We start from the raw sequence: 24070 nt of genomic DNA, 5'->3' as shown, positions 1-24070 counted from the left end.
GCACAATGTAGGCCTACTATTTAATATTTTTTCCTTTAGAGCAGGGCACTTCATATGGAAGTGATCGTCGTAGAAACCTCAAAAGGGACTCATTCGATTGGAAATCGAGAGTTCTAGTGCCCTTTTTAATAGTCAAAAGTGATTGGAGGGAAACTAGCCCCCCCCCCACGCCCATCATTCCCCCAAACACATCCAATTAAAATTTTGAGATAGCCATTTTGTTCAGCGTAGTTGATTTCCAGATAAAAAATATGTTTTTGGCTAGGGTTTTAAGTTATGCCCTGGGGGCATATAAGGTTTTTATAGAAGGAGTTGTCATAAAAACATCAAAAAAGGGTCATTCGATTGTAAATTCAAAGGGCTAGTGCCCTTTTTAATAGTCGAAAGTGATTGGAGGGCCACTCGCCCCCCTCCCCCCATGGCTATCATTCCCCCAATCACATCAAATCAAAATTTTGAGATAGCCATTTTGTTCAGCGTAGTTTATTACAAGATAGAAAATATGTTTTTGAGGAGGACACTCCCCCACAACCCTCAGGGGAAGGGTTTTAAGTTAAACCCTGGGGGCATATAAGGTTTTTATAGAAGGCGTTGTCGTAGAAACTTCAAAACAGCCTCATTCGATTTGAAATTCAAAGGGCTATCGCCCTTTTTAATATTCGAAAGTGCTTGGAGGGAAACTAGCCTCCCCGCCCATGCCCATCATTCCCCCAAACACATCCAATAAAAATTTTGCGCCAGAACAAAATTTGCACTTTACTGAAAAAATATGAATGTTTTTACTTTTATTACTTTAATAAATCAATTAATATTAACATTTTGATTACTAAATATCAGTATATGTATATTAAACTGACAATGCACATTCATTTGTATTTTTTCAGTAAAATGCAAATTTTGTTCTGGCCTTGGGAAGGTATAGGGGTTTTGAGCCCAACTTATGTTAATTTCTGCTCGTTTTGAGTTTTATTCGGTTATTTATTGTAATTTATGTTTGTTTTGGGTTTCATTTATTTATTAGTGCCGATTTGTGTTAGTTTCAAGCTTGGTAGATTATTTGATTTTATTTTTGCTAATTTATGGTTAAAGAAAATTCTTTACTTTGCTTTGAAAAACTTATTTTGTGGAAAAGGTTTTTTAAATTAATTTCTGTTCGTTTTATATTAACATTATTTTTTCAGAGAAAAAGAAAACAATACTTTAAATCTTTTCGTTTTTTAAGACTTTATAGTTTGGCCTGCTATTTGTATGCTGGAGAAAAATTTTCAGCAAATTTTAACAATATACACCCTTTTAAAAATCTGGACACAGATAGTACTGTTTAATTTAGTTTCATACCCCCTCTAGTTGACCTGAAATGGAAAACTTGATACCATTCGCAAAAAAATTTTTTTACTTTCTTTGATAGCTTGGATACACTTACGCTATTTTGATTTGGTTAAATTTTAAGAGCAGAAATGGGAGGGTTGGCGTGGGAGGGTGGGGGTGGAAGGGGATTAGTTGCTCTCAAATCACTTTTGACTATTGAAAAGGGCGTCAGCCCTTTCTGTTTTCAATCCAATGAGCCCTTTTTGAAAGTTCATCGACAACTCCTTCGATACGAAGTGCCCTGGTCTAAAAAACAAAAAAAAATGATACATTATACCCACTTCGATCTTTACTATAAAAATGTCAAGCCTTCCAATCACTTTTGACTATTAAAAAGGGCACTAGGCCTTTCAATATCCAATCGAATGAGCCCTTTTGGAAACGACAAAGCTTTCTATAAACACCTTATATGCCCCCAAGGCATAAATTACAACCATTACCCTAGGGTCTGTTAGGGTGGTTGTCATTCTCTAAGACCGAATTTCCAGAACTTTCAACTACGTTAAACAACATGGCTATCTCAAAATTTTGATTGGATGTGTTTGGGGAAATGGTGGGCGTAAGAGGGGCGGTAGTCGCTTTCCAATCACCTTCAAATATTAAAAATGGCCCTAGGTCTTTCAATTTCCAATCAAATAAGCCCCTTTGATGTTTCTACGCTTTCAATAAAAATCTTATAAGCCCCCAGGGCACAACTTTAAACCCTTGCCCTGAGTGCTGGGGGGGGTGTCATTCTCAAAGACCTAATTTCCAGAACTTTCTACTACGTTGAACAAAATGGCAATCTGAAAATTTTGATTGGATGTGTTTGAAGGGGTTGAGAGTTGGGCTTGAGAGGGGGATTAGTTACCCTCCAATCACTTTCGACTATTACAAAGGGCACTAGCTCACTCAGGTTCGAATTGAACGACCCCCTTTTGAACTTTTGTGGCAAATCTATCTATAGAAATCTTATATGCAACCAGAGTAGAATTTATAACCTTCGCCCTTGGGGATCTGGGGGGTTTATCATCCTTAAATACATAATTTCCAGAACTATCAACTACGTTGAACAAAATGGCTATCTCTAAGCTTTGGTTGAATATTTTTGGGGAAATGGTGGGCGTAAGAGGGGGGTTAAATACTCTCCACTCACTTTTGACTATTAAAAAGGGCAATTTCAATTTCCAATCAACTGAGCCCTTTTTGAAATTTCTACAACATATAATTTCTATATAAACTTTATATGCCCCCATCGCTTAACTTACACCCCATGCGCTGAGGGCTCTGAGGGGGTTATCATCCTAAAAGACCTAATTTCAAGAACTTTCAACTACGTTGAACAAAATGGATATCAAAATTTGGATTGGATGTGTTTGGGAAAACGGTGGCCGTGAGAGGGGCGTTATTCGCTCTCCAATCACTTTCAACTACTAAAAAAGGCACTGGCCCTTTCAATTTCCAGTTGAATGAGGTCTTTTAAAGTTTCTACGTATTCAATAAAAACCTTATGCCCCAAGGACCTAACTTACACCCCTTGCCCTGAGGGCTGTGAGGGGGGGGGCGGGTTGTCATCCTTAAAGACCTAATTTCCAAAACTTCCAACTACGTTGAATAAAATGGATATCTAAAATATTGATTGGACGTGTTTGGAGAAAAGATGGGCATGAAAGGGGGGTTAGTTGCTCTCTAATCACTTTCGACTATTAAAATGGGCACTAGCCCTTTGAATTTCCAATCGAATGATCCTTTTTTAAGTTTCTACGACAACGCCTTCTATAAAAAAACCTTATAGGCCCCCAAGGCATAACTTACAACACTTGCCCTAAGGGCTGTGGGGGACTGTCCTCAAAAAAATAATTTCTATTTGGAAATCAACTACGCTGAACAAAATGGCTATCTCAAAATTTTAATTGAATGTATTTCGAATGTATTTTGTATGGTGGGCGTCGAAGGGCTGTCAGTTACCTTCCAATAACATTCGACTATTAAAAACGTCACGAGCCACTGCAATTTCCAATTAAATGATGGATTTTCGAAGTTTCTGCAACGGCTTCTTTGATACGAAGTGCCCTGGTCTAAAGAGAAAAATTAATAAATAATACATTGTGCCAATATCGTTCTTATAGGCCCCCAGGGCATAACTTAAAACCCTCGTCCTGAGGGTTGGGGGGGAGTGTCCTCCTCTTTACTTAGTCTCCGTTTCTTGTCTCGTTCTCGAGTCCTTCGTTCTTTACTTAGGCAGCGCGATCATGCTGCCTATGATTTATACAACAACTTTCTATATAAACATTATATGCCCACAGGGCATAACTTACAGCCCTTGCACTGAGGATTCTGAGGGGGTTATCATCCTAAAAAACCTAACTTCCAGAACTTTCAACAAAATGGATATCTCAAAATTTTGATTGGATATGTTTTTGAAAATGGTGGGCGTGAGAGGGGCGTTAGTCGTTAACCAATCACTTTCAACTATTAAAAAGGCACTAGCCCTTTCAATTTCCAATTGAATGAGCCCTTTTGAAGTTTCTACGACAACGCTTTCAATAAAAACTTTATATGCCCCTGGGCATAACTTACAACCCTTGCACTGAGGGCTCTGAGGGGGTTATCATCCTAAAAGACCTAATTTACAGAACTTTCAACTACGTTGAACAAAATGGATATCTCAAAATTTTAATTCGATGTGTTTGGGGAAATGGTGGGCGTGAGAGAGGCGTTAGTCGTTATCCAATCACTTTCAACTATTAAAAAAGGCACTAGCCCTTTCAATTTCCAATCAAATAAGCCCTTTTGAAGTTTCTACGACAACGATATCAATAAAAACTATATATGCTCCCAGGGCATAACTTACAACCCTAGCCCTGAGGGCTGTGGGGGGAGGGGTTGTCATCCTTAAAGACCTAATTTCTAAAACTTTCAACCAAATTAAATAAAATTGATATCCAAAAATTTTTATTGTATGTTTTTAGGAAAAAGCTGGGCTTGAGAGGGGGGGGGGGGGGGTGAGTTGCCCTCTAATTACTTTCGACTATTAAAAAGGGTACTAGCCCTTTGAATTTCAAATCGAATTAGCTCTTTTTCAAGTTTCTACGACAAAGATTTTAATAAAAAACCTTATATGCTCCCAGGGCATAACTTATAATCCTTGTTCTGAGGGTTGTTGGGGATTGTCCTCCTCAAAAATATATTTTCTATCAGGAAATCAACTACGCTGAACAAAATGGCTATCTCAAAATTTTCATTGGATTTGTTTTGAGGAATGCTGGGCGTGGGGGGGGCGGCTAGTGGCCCTCCAATCACTTTTGACCCTTAAAAAGGGCACTAGCCCTTTGAATTTCCAATCGAATGAGATTTTTTTGAAGTTTCTACGACAACGCTTTCTTTAAAAACCTTATATGCCCCCAAGGCACAACTTAAAACCCTTGCCCTGAGGGTTGTGGGGGAGTGTCCTCCTCAAAAACATATTATCTATCTGGAAATCAACTACGCTGAACAAAATGGCTACCTCAAAATTTTGATTGGATGTGTTTGGGGAAATGATGGGCGTGGGGGGGGGAGTCGCCCTCCAATCACTTTCGACTATTCAAAAGGGCACTAGCCCTTTCAATTTCCAATCGAATGTACCTGTATTGATGTTTCTACAACAACACCTTCTATGAAAACCTTGTATGCCCCGGTGGCATAATTTGATACCCTTGCCCTGAGGGGTGTGGGAGAGTTTCCTCCTTAAAAACATATTTTCTATGAGGAAATCAACTATGCTGAACAAAACGGCTATCTCAAAATTCTGATTGTATGTGTTTGGGGGAATGATGGGCGTAGGTGGGGGGCTAGTTGCCCTCCAATCACTTTTGACTATTAAAAAGGCCACTAGAACTCTCAATTTCCAATCGAATGAGCCCCTTTTGAAGTTTCTACGACAACCCCTTCCATATGAAGTGCCCTGCTCTAAAGGAAAAAAAAAAAAATAGTACATTGTGCCAACATCGTTCTTATATGCCCTCAGGGCATAATTTATAACCCTTGCCCCGAGGGTTGTGGGGGAGTGTCCTCCTCAAAAACATATTTTCTATCTGGAAATCAACTACACTGAACAAAATGGCTATCTCAAAATTTTGATTGGATGTGTTTGGGGAATGATGGGCTCAGGTGGGGGCTAGTTGCCCTCCAATCACTTTCGACTATTAAAAAGGGCAGTAGAACTCTCAATTTCCAATCGAATGAGCCCCTTTTGAAGTTTCCGCGACAACCCCTTCCATATGAAGTGACCTGCTCTAAAGGGAAAAAATAATAAATAGTACATTGTGCCAACATCGTTCTTATATGCCCCCAGGGCATAACTTACAACCTTTGCCCGAGGGTTGTCGGGGAGTGTCCTCCCCAAAAACATATTTTCACCTGGAAATCAACTCCGCTGAACAAACTGGCTATCTCAAAATTTTGGTTGGATGTGTTTGGGGAATGATGGGCGTGGGGGGGGGGGTTAGTTACCCTCCCATCACTTTTGAATATTAAAAAGGGCACTAGCCACTCTAATTTCATATCGAATGAGCCCTTTTCGAAGTTCCTACGGTCGATACGAATTACCCGGGTATGGAGGAAAAAAAAAACACATTGTGCCCATATCGTTGTGGAACTATGTGGGCACAATTTTTTTTTTTTTTTTTTTTACGGCTTTTCAGGCGGCTGACCCAGCGGAGGTTGATCTTGTCCGCACATTCTAGTAATTGATATTAGTGGACCGCAATAACTGATTTTGTTTGGCCCTGGTTCTTTCCCCCTGGTTTGGTACCCCTTGTTCGTCAGGCGTTTTTTTTTTTTTTTTTTTTTTTTTTTTTTTTTTTTTTTTTTTTTTTGTTGCTAAGCGCATGATTAGGTACTGTTATGGCTAGTCGGCTGACAGAATTTTTTTTTTTTTTTTTTTTTTTTTTTTTTTTATGTCTCAAAACTTTCGAACCTTACCTTCATTTTAATTCTCTCCAAGTCTACAACTTTCGACAGAAATGTCTAATTTGATTAGATCGAGAATATACAGTCAAATGCCCCGAATTTCGCTTGGGATAATCTAGATCTATGGGGGTTCCCAATCGCCTGGCATTTAGTTTATTTCAAGTGTATTTTCTTGATTTATTGCTGTTGAAATGCATTATAATTATTTATATATAGCACATTATTTATATATAGTGCATATAATAATTTATATAAGTTATTATAAAATAATACATTATTTTCCATTAATATTACCCGGGTAATTGAAGCCTTCTACCTGATCAATTTTATCGTTGCCTAACATCATCTCTATATACTTATTTATCCCTTGTCTAAGCAACTTAGTCTTTTTAAAATTTATTATTGAACTTATTCTATATTCCTGAACTCTCAAAACCTCCGAAAATTCACTAACAGTGGTATCTAAGACACTCGAGCCATCTACACAATCTAAGTCTAAAGAACTTTTTTTTTGACACCATGCTCTCATAGTCTGTGCCGTATGTCTTTGGTCATAGTCTATTTAAATATCCATTATTATTCATCAAATATCCATCTAATTATTATTATTATTAATGTTATTATTAATAATGCATAAAATATCCAGAATTTCTGTCATTGTTTTCCCTGTCTATTAAAAGGATTTATCCTTTTTTATTATTATTTCGTATATTTAAAGGATTTATCCTTTTTATTTAAACTGTAATTTGTACGTCATGGAAAGGTAGTGTGGCGTTCGAAAATACCTCTGACTCTAATCCACTCCAAAATTACGTGGCGAATAATTTAGGAACAAGAGGCCAAAGCAGATGGATTACCAGAGGCGTTTACCATATTTGAGCCTCACCTACCTTCCGCGGCAAAATATTCCCTTTCACTAAAAATTTGTTTGTGGGTGCATTTTTAATTTCGAGTCGGCGCCATTTCATGAAATTTCAGGCTATTTTTTTAATTTCCCACAAATTTGTTTTCACTACGAACTTTTATCATTAATATTAATCGAAATCATAGTTACCATTCCTGAATTAGCTTCATATAATGAACCTTGCCAAGTACCAAGACAAGAACTATTATTATTATTTTTTTTCTTCCATTTTTTCTTTCTTTTTTAAATGGTGCATGAAGTGATACCCTGTGGTACCACAGTGGATTGATGCTCTCCTAGGCAATATGGGGCCTAAGGATCAATCCCGCTGTAGCGAGGTTGAGCCACATGCTAGCTACTTGTCCCAGTAAAAAAGGTCTAGTAATTGAGACGTTTATTCGACGTTCTATGTACCAGCAGTGGCTCTGGACGATCTTTGTTCTTCATCTTATAAAATGAAAATACTTTATAATTAAAAGATACACTTCTACGGATTTTATAACAACGAAAATGGGGGGGGGGGTGCAATTTTTCTATTTAACGAAAATGGGGGCGTAGTTTTCTTTTAGATGGTGTACAAAATGAAAATATTTCATAATTTAAATTATACAGTATTACTTACAACAAAAACGACGAAACGCATACTTTTTTTTGCAACATCAGCCCCTGGCCTAACCGTCGAACGTGTTGTGTATTTTAAACTTTAAAGCTTTTTTTAGATGATTCAGGATATCAGAATATCTCACATTTCTATATGCTTCCTGACAATGAACACGAAGAAAAGATATAATTGGCTAGCAGTAACTTGGATTATAGGGGTCGCACCCCTCCTCCCTCTACTCAAGTTAAATATATTTAAGTATATTTAATCATATTTTTTGAAATATTATTTATATATTAGATGTTTTTTAGATGGCGTACAAAATGAAAATATTTCATAATCTAAAGATGCACTTCTACGGATTTCCTGACAACGAAACCGACGAGATGATGGAAGTTCTTGCATCAAATGGTGGAAAGGGGGTAGACGTTAATGACCCTAATCTGACGCACTTGGTAAGTTTTGGCTAAGTATTTGACTCTGATCTTTGTAGTTGAAAGTCAGTCTATCCAAGGTTATAACATTTTATACTTTGATTGATCCTATTGGCGGCATTGAACAAGCAATTCTGCCATTAATTGATGGTGTTGAAGACTGCCTGTTTAAATAATATCATGGAAGATTTTTTCGGGGGGGGGGCAGAATCTGTGGTTCTTGTGCTCCCAAAACTCGAAAATGCCAATAGAACTTTTTTCAATGGTTTTTTTTTTTTTTTTTTTTTTTTTTTTAAGAAAAAAAATTCTTATCCAGTAGAATCTTCTAATGCTTGTTTTTATTAAGCAGTCATAGCTTTGTGCAGTGATTTTTTAGTGTTTTTTTTTTTTTTTTGAAGCGCAAAAACTCGTAAAAAAAAATATGCATAATTATGTGCGTAAGAAATACTCAATCACTTAGTTTATAGAACTGTATTGAAAAAGTTGCTTATTAATCAGTCAATACTGGAGTGAAAAGAAAGAGAAAACCGATAGAATAAATACACGCACAGAAAAGACTATACTATTTTGAATAATATAAATTGCAAATAACAACATACAAAAGAATAACTTGTCACAGTTGTCACTGCTATTTTCAATGTCGTATCTGACATTTTAAACTCCTGAAATTGACCAAACCTGTTCTGATATAGGCCACTGTTTTGGGCTAAGTGCCAAAACCAGTTCGTTGGGTTGCATTCAAGGATTTGATGAATGGGGCAATTTTTTTTCAATTACACTTCAGTCTTTCTTAGTCTTTTTTCAATTACACTTCAATCCTTCAGATCTACATTACCTTGCCGTTTCTTCCTTTAACAATAGCTTACCAAATCGTTATTTACGAAAATTGTGTTCGAAGAGAGGCAGTTTACCACTATATCACAAAAACCTAAGATGAAAAAGAAACTGGAGATTTAGATGATAATATGGGTTTTTGACAATTAATCAGTAATTAGTTATTCTGCTCCATCTATAAATAAATGTCAGTAATGATAACTCTAGGATAAATTTTAGCTTATTCCCTAATGACAAAAAACAACAGAGAGAAAAAAACTCAATGAAAAAAACGACAAACGAGACTGCGGCCAGTGCAGAGAAAAGACGAAAAATGTAAAACGACGCTGATATTTCACCTATTTTAAAACAAGGTGTCTTCTGCACAAGAAAAATGCATGAAGAACAAGATGAAAAAAAAAACAACCAAACTAAAACTTAAAACAAATAAAACCACCACCAAAAAAATACAATTGGCGCAACTAATCCACGTAGGGAAAAGAAGCTATTAGAGTTACTTCAGTGAGAACACCAAAGCAACTCAGTTGCTTCAGTTGTAGGAGCCCTTTTCTTAGAAAGGATGTGTGGTCTTTAAAAATACCTACGTCGTATGTTTGGGGATGATGTGACCAAACAAATATATAACTATAAATTCAACAATATTTCTTTTGCAATTGGAAGAAGAAGATGGCGCCACCTTCATTAAAATTCAATTTACAACTAAAGACTGAATGATTTATTTATGAAATGATTTATGGCCTGGAAGTAATTATTTTGTGTAAATATCGATATTTCATTTGTATTATTTTAGTTTGTGTGCTAAAGACTGTCACTATATGTGCGGTCGAAATATCCAAAGATTATGTAGTTGTTTTCACTGTTTAATAAAAGATTTATCCCTATTGATTTTTTATTTGTTTGTGATTGTTCCCTAATTTAGAAGCCGATGTTTTAAGCTGCACCCTACCCTAAGAAAGATTTTTCTTGTTCAAGAAAAGTTGTTAGCTGCTATTTATTTCCGTAAGATTTTGTTGTTTGTAGCTGTAGTTCAACTATATGGCATTTAGCCTACAGCTAACTGTTCTAATAATAAAATATTAATGTATTTTTCACCTACAATAAAATATAACTTGGTTTTATGTGTAAATGTCAGATGCGGCCTTTTGGAGAAAAAGTGACGAACATACAAATAATCTACTGATTATTTATTGGGCTATTCGACTCATTTACTTAGATATGAAGCGAACCAGACGCTGCTAAGCTGTTAGTAGTGGCTCATTTAAACCGTAAGTTGAGATTAGCACAGAGGGGTATACACAACAAATACTTCGAGAAACAAAACATGTAGACCGGAATGTTTTCTTATCGGTAGCTGTTAAGGTATTCCAAAATGGAGTCAGTATGAGGACATGCGGCCTGGCAGAATCGTTATTCACATGGGCAAGAATACGCTTGCTATAGCAGGCTTTACAATGGACTAGCATGCCAAACTCTTTTTTAAGCTTCTCAATTAGATGGGTGAGGAGGAGTGCCCTCATCGATTACACACTACCTCCTATATACCAAGGGCTTAAAGCAAGTAGATAATTGAATATTCAGATTTTCGTTGTAGTACGCACTCCTATTACGTATACGTTTACCGAAAGCAAGAACCTCACTCTTTGACGTATTAGACTTCTGACCTATTTTTGCATGTTCCTGGATTAGGTAAACAATGCTATTGAACAAAAATCCCGAGATAGCCACATTGACATCAATTAGGAGGGACCAGAGGAGGGTTTGCCCCCTAGATTTTGAACATACCTTTTTTGGTTGGAATTGATTTTTCGATATGTTTATTGACGAAATTGGAAAAACTGTCAATTTAATACACAGTCCCCAGATTTTGAAAATAAATTTTGTGAAAACACACTTAGCGCATAACAATTTTCTTCAACAAAGGCTTAAATTCAAAATGTCATCGACGTAATTGAGCTCGTAAAGGTCTAAACCTTTAAAAATAAAACTAATTTTAATATTTTTGTGGGGTTCTATCACGCTATCATTATAAAATTGAAGGGGATGCAGATCTAAGAATGTAAGGTTTTTTTATTGGAATTAAATCCACTGGTTGCATTTGTTGGGGTGTATTTCATGAGAGAAGGTACGGGAGATGCACATTCATTGTAACAAAGAATATTTCAATAATTCCAGCTCGAAGGCTGCCTTGCATAATTATATGTACTATAAACCGGGGTTCAGCATATTTTCCCCTGGAAAATCCCCCCACTCCACCTCCGGGAAATTCCCCTGCAAAAATTGAGTAGCCACATAGAAAGTATGAAGAAAAAAGGAAATTTGGAATTACCATCCTATAGTCCAAATGTAGGCCGAATATTTGGTGTAGATTTTCCTATAGTATTGATTTTTAGATTTTTTTTTTTTTTTTTTATGTTTCTACAAAACTTTTTTTTCCTGATCAGTTTGAAATTTACAGGCTTATATCCTTAGGCCAAGGGAACAAATATAAAAAATTATTCAAAGGATTACCCCCTCTAGCTAAAAAAGGGCTAAATTTTTTCTACTGGCCCGAAACTTGTATGAGACCTTGGGCTAATGGGACCCCAATGCCAGCATTTGTTACATATTTTTAAACTCTCGCACAACTGGAGAGATCAAGACGAAATACACATCCGGGTAATGCACACATGATATGCACACAGTAAACGAGGATGCACAACCGAATAGAAAGAAAGAGATCGTTAGCTGCTTGAAGGGAGATCTTACCACTACTGTCTGTATCAACGAGTAAAAACAATTAATAATAATACATTGTGCCCACATCGCTCTTTACTTAAGAAGCGTTGTTGCACTGCCTGGGATAGACCTCTGTAAATAACTAAGTCTTAAAATACGATTTTTGATTTGTTTTGCTATATTTTGTATCAGGTTAAGGGTACGAAGAAAATACCCTCAAAGAAATAATATAAAACGCTCTCATGTTAATAACTGGTGATCAGCATTTTCTAAAAGACCTTCAAAGAATTATTGATTGTAGATTTCTGATGAATGATTGTGGATATATACATCAAATTATATATATATATATATATATATATATATATATATATATATATATATATATATATATATATATATATATAATTATATATTTCCATATTATTCTTTGTTTTTATCTTTTATGTATGAATTATCTTCAATGTAACTATGTCTATAAAATAACTTGAAAGACTTTTAATACATTATACATCTATTTTTTTTTTTTTTTTTTTTTTTAATAAAATCGAGGGTAAAGAGTCTCGTCTTTATTTAAGCGTTTTTATTATGCTGCTTTTCTCAGGAAGTTTAAAAAAGACATTCAATCCTTATTTTTTACTTTTCGCAATTTTTTTTAAGAGCCCTTGATACTAAACACAATAAGTAAGTTACTACTGCTATTGCTAACGACTCACCGCAGCACCAAGCCGCCTGAGCTCCACCTCCATCCCAATCTATTCAAAACGTCCTTCTTTATATCCTTCCAGAAGTTCCTATTCCCCTGAAATATGACATCCTTCCATCTTATTCTTGGATATCCTTCCATCTTATTCATATATATATATATATATATATATATATATATATATATATATATATATATATATATATATATATATATATAATTATATATTTCCATATTATTCTTTGTTTTTATATTTTATGTATGAATTATCTTCAATGTAACTATGTCTATAAAATAACTTGAAAGACTTTTAATACATTATACATCTATTTTTTTTTTATTTATTTTTTTTCAATAAAATCGAGGGTAAAGAGTATCGTGTTTATTTCAGCGTTTTTATTATGCTGCTTTTATCAGGAATTTTAAAAAAGACATTCAATCCTTATTTTTTACTTTTCGCAATTTTTTTTAAGAGCCCTTGATACTAAACACAATAAGTAAGTTACTACTGCTATTGCTAACGACTCACCGCAGCACCAAGCCGCCTGAGCTCCACCTCCATCCCAATCTATTCAAAACGTCCTTCTTTATATCCTTCCAAGAAGTTCCTATTCCCCTGAAATATGACATCCTTCCATCTTATTCTTGGACAACCTGCTTTTGTTTGGCCTTAGACAGTTGGCCAGTAAGGACAATCTTTGTGTAATCTGTCATCCTTCATCCGCAGAACCTGTCCCAGCCATCTTATTCTTTCTCTCATTGTAGCCGTAGAAAGCGGGGCTGAATCACATATTTCGCACAGTTATTTAACTTAATAAGTAAGTATGAAGGTCAGGAATTCAAAGGAGGTGGCTATAAGAAATAGCTATAGCACAAATAATTGTCTTAAAATACGAACTTTTTTTTTACTACATGTTACATATAAGGATACCAAGAAAACAATGAAACGCTCTCATGTTAATAAGTGATGTTCGACATTTTCTAAGCGAGTTCCTAATTTCTGGGTAATTAGGATTATAAGTTTTGAATCGATGATCGTGGATTAATACATCGAATCTAGATTTATGCATCGAATATTGAACGTGGATCGAACATCGAACTTACCCTAAGTATGAATGCAGGAGCTTCTTTCATGGCTGCGACAATTTTTGAAAACATAAAAAACGAAAAAACATGTGAACATGAACAACTTCAGGAAGCAATGTAGGAATTCCAAGAGGCTTCGATAAGGGGAGCGGAGTAAGACCCTCTTGGCGTTCGCTCATATTTAACTCCGAACTTTTTTGTTGGTGAGACGTCTTACAACGTCTGAAAATTATACATTTTTCTCTTTAATTTTCTCCCTCGGCCCGGTTATTAATGAGGCGAAAAATAATTGTTTTAAATTGGGTTATTTCATGGAGGGGCTCGGGACCCCTCCCATCCTACCACTTATTGCCTTTCGGGAGAATGTTATTATTTACCCCTACAATCTTCGGGGCATTTAAAAACGGGATCGAAGGTTCATCAACCCTATTTATTTTAATAAATCATCAGTATATTTTTTTTCTATACGAATTCGCCATTTTTTCTCTTGTGTATGTTGATTCTATCTTTATCATATTGCAGATCAAAGCACCTCAAATATAAATAAAAAATTTTGTTTCTCTTCTGTTTATTGATTTTATGCTTATTTTCACCTCAAAAGCACTTCGATTTAAATTTATTTTTTTCTGTGTATTGATTTTGTGTTTATCTTGTTGTTGATCAAAGCACCTGTTTTTAATTTTTTTTTTCTCTTCTGTTTACTGCTTTTATGTTTATCTTGTTGCAGATTAAAACGCCTCAAAAGCACCTCAATTCATTTTTTTCTATCTTCTGTTTATTATTGTGTTCCAGATCATTGCAAAAAACTCAAAAGCACCGCCAAATCTAGCATCTAACGTGAAGAAGTTGAAAATGGAATGGTTCTGGGCGTCAATTCAAATGGAATACTGTGCTGACCCGAAAACATTCGTCTTTGAAGAGGTTCCTATTTTTCTTTCTTTTTCTTTTTCCTACTTCCGGTAAAACTAGTTTGCGGTGCCATGAGACTACGTCTTAACTTCCTTCAAAACAACCATTATCCCTTTGCTCTAACCGGGTAATCACTGCCGTAAAATTTGATTTTATTTTCAACTTTTAGCAAGTCGGTTTGTGTTGCCAAGAGAATATTCCTCGGTCTCCTTCAAAACGAATAGTGGACGCTTTATTTACACTGGCCGGGTAATCAACGCAGTCAAATTTGACTCTTCCGTTCTTTTTTTCCTTCTTCCAGTAAACTTAAAAACTTTATCGATTGCTGACAGTGATTTGCGTAGCGCAGGCACCGATCTCCTGATTCACTGCCTTCGGCCGGGGGTCCTATTTGTAATTGGGAGAAAATCATCCGTCGCTTCCCGTATTTTTTTCCCCCAGATTTCTTTCGGTACCCATTTGGATGTGAGTTGACTCTGGCTGAGCTTGCAGAGTCACACCGCTGGCCCCTGTTCCTAACGAAATAACCAGCGACGTTAGGACTCGAACTCTTGTCCTCACGGACAAAGGATATCGGGTCTAGCGCGCTAATAAGTCGGCTAGGACGGCACAGCTAGCTTCCAGTAAAGCTGGTTGGTAATACTACAGGTTACGCCTTAATCTCCTTTGAGAAAACCAATACTCACTTTATTTGGCCTATTCGGTTAATCAACGCTGTAATATTTGATTATTTTCCTTCTACTTTCGCTAAATTCGGTTCGTCATAAAACGAGACCACGCCTTAATCTCCTTCAGGATAATCAATAGTCATATAATTTGCTCTAATTTTGTAATCAACGTAGTAAGATTTGATCAATTCTTTTTTCTATTCCTACTTTCAGTACAGTCGGTTCTTGATACCATGATACCACTTAATCTTAATCTCTTTCAAAAAAATTAATGTTTATATTATTGGCATCGATTTAGTGATTGACCACTTCAAAAAAAAACATTCTAATAAAATAAAGTATTAATATTAGATTCCTTTATTTTATGCTCTTTCCAAATATTATAAATATCTTTATATCTATCTTTATATCAAAATACCTTTCCACTTCAAAAAGAAACATCCTAATAAAATAAAGTATTAACATTAGATTCCTTATTTTATGCTCTTTCCAAATATCATATTCACGTTTGCGACAGTGAACCCCTCCCCCCCCCCCTGATCGCCCCGTATATAGCCCAAATAATATATTTCTCCGTTCTTTTGTATCTTGTGACACGTTATCTATTTTACCCGTTTTTGGATTCTCGACTCGATGAAATCTAGATTCGCTTAAGTCATAATAATATAATTGTGGATGTAGATATTATTTGAAATTATCTAAGAATCTAGATAACAATGTAAGGAATTATGGTATAGGGCTATTTTACATACCCTATGGCTATGTTTTGAACCATCAGGGTGGGGTTTATTGTCGAAACGACCGCGATATTTGGAAAGATCATAAAATAGGGCATCTAATGATACTATTTTTATTTTATTAGCATATTTTCTTTAGAAGTGGTCAACCATTAAACGGGCATATTATTATTTTAGTTGTGTAAACAACGCATTAAGGCTTGTTTATAAGCAAAAGTGTCGCTTTAGTGTTGCTCTGAAAAAAAGTGTTTTAGAAAAAAAGACGCCAAAATTGATGCTTTAAGGGAAAGTTGCAGATGGCGGAACAAATTGAAGCTTAATGGGGTGGATGTCTTATCTCGTTTTACCGTTACTACCATTAATTATATTGTTAAAAAATTCCCTTGCTTTATTTTTACAGGAACTGGTTTATTAATTCCATTAGATTCCACTAGACGACTTCATTTTCCAATGTTACATTTAAAAACTAATGGGCCAATTATGTATGAGCTGGAGGTTTCAATCCTCTTCCGAGACAGAAACGAACTGAATATCCGCCCAGATAGTAATATGTTTTTCGTTGGACGACGTGTGAATCGGGCTGCCGAGCGAATATCAATCAGATGATTAGGATATTTGGGGGGAGGGGCATAGATTTCGGAGAAATTTACGTTCGAATAGGAGTTGAACCCTCCCGGCATCCGTATTCCGTGGCTTTTTTTTCTAGGTAGAAGGAGGGGGGCATCCAGCTTCACTGGCTATTATGCGAAAATTCTAATAATTACGACATTTGAGTGGATGGGCCTGGCTATGGAGATAACCAGGTTCCGACAGGACTTAAATTCACTGAGATAACCAGATCTCGCGTAGTTTTTCCCTAGAGGGAGGAGGAAAAATGCTCATTTTCATAGGAAGCAATGTAAAATTCCTAATAATTATGGAAGGGATCTGGGTTTAGATAGGTTATCTGACTGACTTGACTTGAGTTGAATTTCGATCTAGCGGTATTTTCCCTGGGTGTGGGGGCGAAACACATAGCATTATAGGAAATTACGCTAACATCCCTAATAAGTATGGTATTTCGGGGAAGGGGTTTAGACATAGCTAGGATCTGATCGGACTTTAATCCGCTCTGGTAGTCGGTTTTTCTCTAAGGTCAGAGGAAAACGCGAAAAATGCCCGTTTTTTTCGGTATTTTAGAATTTTTCTTAGGCTGAAATATTTGTTTCTAGTTTTTGTATTTTGCTGCAACATGGGTATTGTTTGTGCTGTTTTGGGCCAGAAAAAATAGCGATTATGTAAAGTTGGGTCAAAAATTTGTAAATATCACGCTTAAGGACTTAATTTTAGGAAATGGATAAAGAGCTTGTTCAGTCACCGCAGACACCAGTAGGAATCCTGAGCAAAAATCGAAAGAGATTATTTCGTGAGACTTTGTCGCAATTGGCCTCTGGTGGGTCATCTCCAGTTTTGGTATCTCCGTCAAAGAGAAGAAGTTCTGTATCCGAATCTTTTGAACATGTCCCTGACGGTATTGTTGATGGCGGTAAGTCTTTTCAACTGAAAAATAGATAAATAATTGCAATGATGATTGACTGCCAATGTTGCCGCAAATTTCTTTCTTTTTTTCATGTTTTCTATTTTTTAAAACGGTTTAGCTGTTTATTTAAATTTAAGCTACTTGTAATTCATTAGACATACATTTGCGTTTGATCACTTTGCTTAATGAATTTTTCAGAAACTTTGGAATTTTGCAGTGTTTTTAATAGTAGTTTTAAAAAATGTGTCAGTATTAGCAATTTGTTGAGATAACTCTCTGCCTTGTGAGAGGTAACAACTATTTTTACTGGGAATTCAGCAGAATGTCGTAACGTCTTGTAGATGTAAAAAAATGCATTTTTTGTTAAACATTGCAATTTAATTTAACCTAATCATTGTCGACTCTTGAAAAGGAAACAGGAACTTGAGATTTTCAATTGAACGAGTCCCCTCTTAATTTTTTTTATCACCCGTTCCACGGGGGAGGGGGCACCTTGATTAATTTTGCTCTGTTTGTACAGTCAAGTTTGGCTTGATAACCTTGTCTTGTCTGTGGGCAAAATTCAGCCAAAATTAGTCTGAAACTGTGTTTACAGACATAAAAAGTTCTAAAGTAAATATTTACAATATTAAATTATTTAAAAATTTTAAATATTAAATAAGTAAATATTAAGAGTGTGTTTTGGTTAGAATTATTTTATCTTGTAAATAACATTTTAAGGAATCTTGTTTCGGTAACTGTAATGCTAATTACGTTATTAATCATTTTTCACCTACAACAAGCTGGCAGATGTAGCGCGATAGCCTGGAATATATAGATGTAGTTACTACAAAGCTGGCAGATATGGCGTGATGGCTGGTATATGTAGATGTAGCTGCAACAAAGTTTGGCAGATGTATTGTGATAGCTGAGATATAAAGATATAGGTACAACAAAGCTGGCAGATGTGGCGTGATGGCTGGTATATGTAGATGTAGCTGCAATAAAACTAGCATATACGGCGTGATAGCTGAGATATGTAGATGTAGCTGCAACAAAGTTTGGCAGATGTATTGTGATAGCTGAGATATAAAGACATAGGTGCAACAAAGCTGGCAGATGTGGCGTGATGGCTGGTATATGTAGATGTAGCTGCAATAAAACTAGCATATACTGCGTGATAGCTGAGATATGTAGATGTATCTGCAACAAAGTTTGGCAGATGTATTGTGATAGCTGAGATATAAAGATATAGGTGCAACAAAGCTGGCATATGTAGTGGAATGGCTGAGATATGTAGCTATAGCTGGTAAAAAATATCTTCAAAAATTTGTCTTGTTTTCAAACTTTAATACGCGTTTTAGTAAAATTTCACATTTATCATTTCATTCACGTTTTTATGTTTTGAATACACCCATAATTTTCTGTCCGCCCGGTTTGAAATCACTGTGCAGTAACTAAATTGTCTTGTAACTGCGTCACTATCCTTTTGCTGCTACAACTGAGAGAGTGACACACGCTGTGCGCCTATTAATGTTTGGTATTTGTTCGGAAAATGTTGATTTATTGCGCTTACTATCGTTACCGCAATTTTGCCATTGAACTAAAATGTTTCTTTTAGTATCAGTTTTCTAAATATCTTTTTTATTTTTATATGTTGTAAATTTATTTTTTATATGTTACACTTTTGGAACTAAAGTGGGTTACTTGAAATTAGGATATGGGTCACTTGGAGACCCATGGGTCCCATAGTCAATTCTAAATAATTTGCCCACTAAAAAAGGTGATATTGGACGAGTTAGTGTAATTCTTTAAGGCAGTGTTTCTTAAATTGTGGTACGCGTACCCCTTGGGGGTACGCAAAATTTTTAGGGGGTATGTGGCCGGCCAACAAAAAAAAATAAAACAACCCTTTAACTTTATTTTAGCTATAGTTTACTTAGTACCGGTAACTGAGAAGGGATACCTAAAATTTTTTGTGAGTAAAAAGCGGTACAGTGTCTAAATAAGTTTGAAAACCACTGCTTTAAGGTATTCTATGGTATCAAAATCTCCCTTTAGCCAATACATAGTCCTTTTTATAAAGTGACTGAGAAAATCGCTTTCCAGCAACAGCCTTTTCTAGAATTGTTAAAATTAATCTATCCCGGACCGGTCCCCATTGTTTCCCGTTGTACTATTGATATGTATTTGAAATTTTGTTCTACTGTTATTTTGATAGATACAATTTACTGCTCTGAAATGTCTGTGAACCATGGCTAGAAATCAGGGGGTGAATCCTGATTATAATCTGGAATATTTTCATGAATGCGTAAACTTGAAAGTCAATTTAAACAGTACACTATTTGTAACGAATAGCCTATGGATAGCCTGTACATATTTATAAAAAAAAATTGTTGACTGTCCTTTCTGATAAAAATCTTCTTTTTTTGTCGATCGTCATATATGAGACATAAAACTAAGATCTTGATTGAAACAAAATCGCATTGTTCGGGTTCATCTAGTGCCGACCTAAGAATAGCATTGGCATCAATATTGATATATCTACTTCAAACATTATTTAAACTACAGTTTTGTTTTCTTTCTTTCATTTTTTTATCTTTACAAATAAGTCGTAAAAAATTACGAGAACGATATAAAACTAATCTCCTTTAAATTTAAATTAATTTAAATTGGTCTAATATGGACTCTTTATAGTACCAAAGATTTCAAAATAAGATCCCCCCCCCCCATGGACCGGCCTATGATTGTTTATAACAAAACAAAAATATGTAATTTCAGTTGATCTAGTATGGACACTTAACATTGATGTTAATTTGAGTCGTAACTATAGCTGTCATATATTCCTTTATATTGTTTCTAGGTCTGGGTCAAGGCAAAACTGGATTATTTGCCGTTCAGCTTAAAGACATGACTCAAAGGGAAAAAGTCTTCATGGAGCTTCTGCAGACAGAAGTTAATTATGTCGGAATTCTGAGCGCAATTGATAAGGTTCGTTTGCAATTTTTTTCTGACTTTTTCCCCATAGTCCTGTGCGAATTTGGAGCCATACTAGCCGAGGGGTTGGCGTGCTAGACTTCTGTGTCTGTAAGGGCAGGGGTTCGAGTCCTGATGTTGCTGATTGTTTAGTTTGGAACGAGGCTCAGTGGCGCGACTGTGTAAGCTCAGCCAGAGTCGACCCAGCTCAAAATGAGTGCCTCAAGAGATCTGGGAGGAAAACAAATAAAGCGTTGAATGACTTGCCGCCAATGGCGCAATGTACTTGACATTGGTGTCTCTTCTGCCTCTGGCCAGAAGCAGAAAACCTGGAATCGGCACCTGTGCTACGCGGACCATTGCTTGGCATGCGGAAAAGTATGTGAATGGCTTCTTTTATTGTATTTTTACACTTGGTGTTTTGAGAGTTTTTTTTAAAGATAACATGCTTTTCTCTTTTTTGGTGGGAGGGAGGGGGTCATTAATTTTTGTTGTATAATTTACATTTTTATTTGGTAATGAGATAGGATCTTTTAAGGAGAACATATGATCTTTTTTCTTCTTTTTTTGTGGGGGGTGGTTACTATTTGATTTGAGAAGCTGATAAAATTGAGTGTTTAGTCGAGATGTCGCTCTAATATCACGGGCCTTCTTGATTCAACAGCCAGTGAAAAAAGATGAAAATGTAAATATTTTGGTTGAGAGCTCCGCCGAGCCATCCTCAGGTAAATAAATAATAAATAAATAAACAAAAATAAATAAGTAAAATAGATAAACAATAAATAAATGAATAGAAGCAAATAAAAGTAAAAGTAAATAAAAATCGATGCTGAATATAGAATAAATCCAGATGTTGAATGACAGATTTAAGTTTTCATTTGCAAATTTATCTTACCTAAAACTTTTCTGAATAACAGTATTTTATCTGGTTTGATTGCATTGGAATTTGCATTAGGTTGCAAAACATAACTATATGAGAAATGTGAACGATCTGAATTGAAAGGAACATTGTAAATTGTTCTATGTTTGTGTGGCCAAACTCTTTAGATTAGATTTGGTGGTCTTGTCATAACTTGTGCAGGTTTGATAAGAGATCTGAATCAACGATAGAAAACTAAAATCCGACAAGTACTTTCCTGGAAATCTTAGAAAAACCATTTATATTTTCCCGTTTTGTGTCGGGGATAGAGATATTCAGATTTAAAGAAACTTCATCATTAGAAAGCATGATTTTTATTTTATTTTTTGTGTGTGGAACTGAGTAGAATTTTCTTTTAAAGTTTAGGAAAGGGTAGTCCCTAAAAACATTCTTTTATACCTGCTTTGAAAACTTTAAAAATCAACTAATAAATGCCTCATTGAATAATTTGACATCTTTGGAAGTTGTCAGTTGTGCTAACCGAATTTATTGAAATCTTTGCGGACACAGGATGCATATTATTTATGCTGTAGGTACATTGAATAGACAGCATTTTGCTTAACAGTTAGTAAAATATTGTAGGTATTCTTTATTTTAAACTAGATTTTTTTTTGCCCCCCCTCCTCCCCCGAACAAAATCCTGGATACGCCTTTGGTGATGATAATATATTTTCCCGTCTTTTTGAATATTTTATCAAATGTAAATTTGAGTAATTTAATTTCCTTACAGAATGAACTGTCTTTGAGAAAAAAAAAAACTCTGAAAGTACTTAATGGATAAAAACAATCTTTGCGGTAAAAATTTTATATTCAGTTTGGGGCCAGAAAGTGAGTTCTGTTTGCTATTTAAAGGAAATATAACGTGTTTTAAAATTAAGCTTGTTGCTAAATAAAGATAGCATTAAAAAAAATTAATAACTTAGAAAAAAAAGAAGAAAGAAATCTGAATTGCCGGGCTGTATCCAGGATTTTTTTTTCGGGAAAAGGAGGGTTGGGGGTACCAAAAGAAATTTTTTTTTTGGGGGGGGGGGTATAAAAAAAACGAAAGAAAAGGGATTTGTCTATTGTGGACTAATGGTTACAGATAAGTTTTTTTTTCTGCAGTTTAAGACAAATTAAAGAGTCGGAGAATGTTATTAAGTTTTTTAGGAGCAACGGGTTTTTTAGTTGCGTTTTTACGACCAAAGTACGCATCGAAGAAATAATTCAAGGAGGGTGGGTTCAAACTGGGTGCTCCCACTCCCCCTTTCAATCCCACACCATCCCATGTCCTCTAGTAGTCTAATGGTCTCAGATAAGGTTTTTTCTTTACACGCAGTTTAACACTAATTGAAGAGTTGGCGAATTTTTTAAAGTTTCTTAGGAACAGCAGTTTTTTCCTTCTATTTTTATGATGAATTCACGTGCAGAAGAAACAGTTCGAGAAGGTTGAAACTTGGTCCTCCACTCTAGGCTTTCTATTATGTAGAATTTCTTTTGCACCTTATTTCCTTATGTGGTAGCAGTAGTTTTCAAATCACCTTCAATCTAACATCAAGGAGTCTAATCTCTTATACATGAATTAATTTTTAAAAAAAAATTCCCCATAAAATAAGTGTTTCAAAAAAGTAAAGAACTCCATTTCGCCAAAAATGAGCAAAAATAAAATCAAATAATCTACCAAGCATACAACTACCACAAATCAGTATCAATAAATAAATGAAATCCAAAATAAACAGAAATTAAAATAAATCACAGAGTCAGACTCAAAACGAACAGAAATAAATATGACTAGGGGTCTAAACCCCTATGCTTTCTAAAAGCCAGAATGGAAAAAATCAAATGAATTTACTGAAAGAAATGTACATTGTCAGTTTAATATACATATGATGATATGTATTCCTTAAAATCTTAATTAAGTTTTGATTTCTTAAAGTGCTTGATTTAATTAATCAGAAAATCACGAACTTTGCACAAAATAATTTGCCAAAATTTGTACAAAATAAGTGTTTCAAAGAAAAGTGAAGAACTCCATTAAACCAAAAATGAACAAAAATAGAATCAAATAATCTACCAAGCATACAACTGCCGCAATTCAGTATCAATAAATAAATGTAACCGAAACAAACAGAAATTAAAATAAATAATAGGGTCAAACTCAAAACGAGCAGAAATTAATATGAATAGGGTTCTAGGACCTTCTGCTTTCTAAAAGCCAGAATATAATTTATACTTTACTGAAAAAAATGTGCATTGTCAATTTAATATACGTATGCTGATGCTTATTCCTTAAAATATTAATTAGTTTTGATTTCTTAAATTACAAATCGTAAATTACAAATTATATTATATTTCCCAATTGAATGAGCTCTTTTTGAAGTTTTTACGACAACGTTTTCTAAAAAAAAACGTATATGCCCCCAGGGCATAGCTTACAACTTTTGCCCAGGGGGCTTTAGGGGGTTTGTCATCCTCAAAGAAATAATTTCCAGATTTGTCAACTACGTTGAACAAAATGGCTATCCCAAAATTTGGATTGAATGTGTCCGGGGAAATGGTGGGCGTGAGAGGGGGTTTAGTTGCCCTCCAATCACTTTCGAATATGAAAAAGGGCACCAGCCCTTTCAATTTCCAATCGAGTGAGCCCTTTTTGAAGTTTCTGTGACAACACTTTTTATTAAAAAAAACTTATATGCCAACAGGGTATAACCTACAACCCTTGCCCTGAAGGCTGTGGGGGGAGTGTCCTCCTCAAAAACATAATTTCTAGATCTTTCAACTACGCTGAAAAAAATGGCTATCTC

At 35.3% G+C, this 24070-nt stretch overlaps 1 protein-coding gene across 1 annotated transcript in view; it reads left to right on the top strand.

The window, feature by feature from the left end:
- Positions 1-24070, top strand: part of LOC148954710 (protein ECT2-like) — a 165751-nt gene that overhangs the window by 68188 nt on the left and 73493 nt on the right. The window contains exons 6-9 of the mRNA XM_089087211.1: positions 8117-8260; positions 14373-14501; positions 17224-17419; positions 20256-20383. Of these exons, the coding sequence (XP_088943337.1) occupies positions 8117-8260; positions 14373-14501; positions 17224-17419; positions 20256-20383 (597 nt within the window). The remainder of the gene's footprint in view (positions 1-8116; positions 8261-14372; positions 14502-17223; positions 17420-20255; positions 20384-24070) is intronic.

Source organism: Artemia sp. Qi Xiang Cuo, chromosome 3 (assembly GCF_049724085.1).
Source record: "Artemia sp. Qi Xiang Cuo chromosome 3, ASM4972408v1, whole genome shotgun sequence".
Taxonomy (NCBI): Eukaryota; Metazoa; Arthropoda; class Branchiopoda; order Anostraca; family Artemiidae; genus Artemia; species Artemia sp. Qi Xiang Cuo.
The sequence above is the reverse complement of the archived record's forward strand: the minus strand, read 5'-3'. Positions and strand labels throughout refer to the sequence as shown.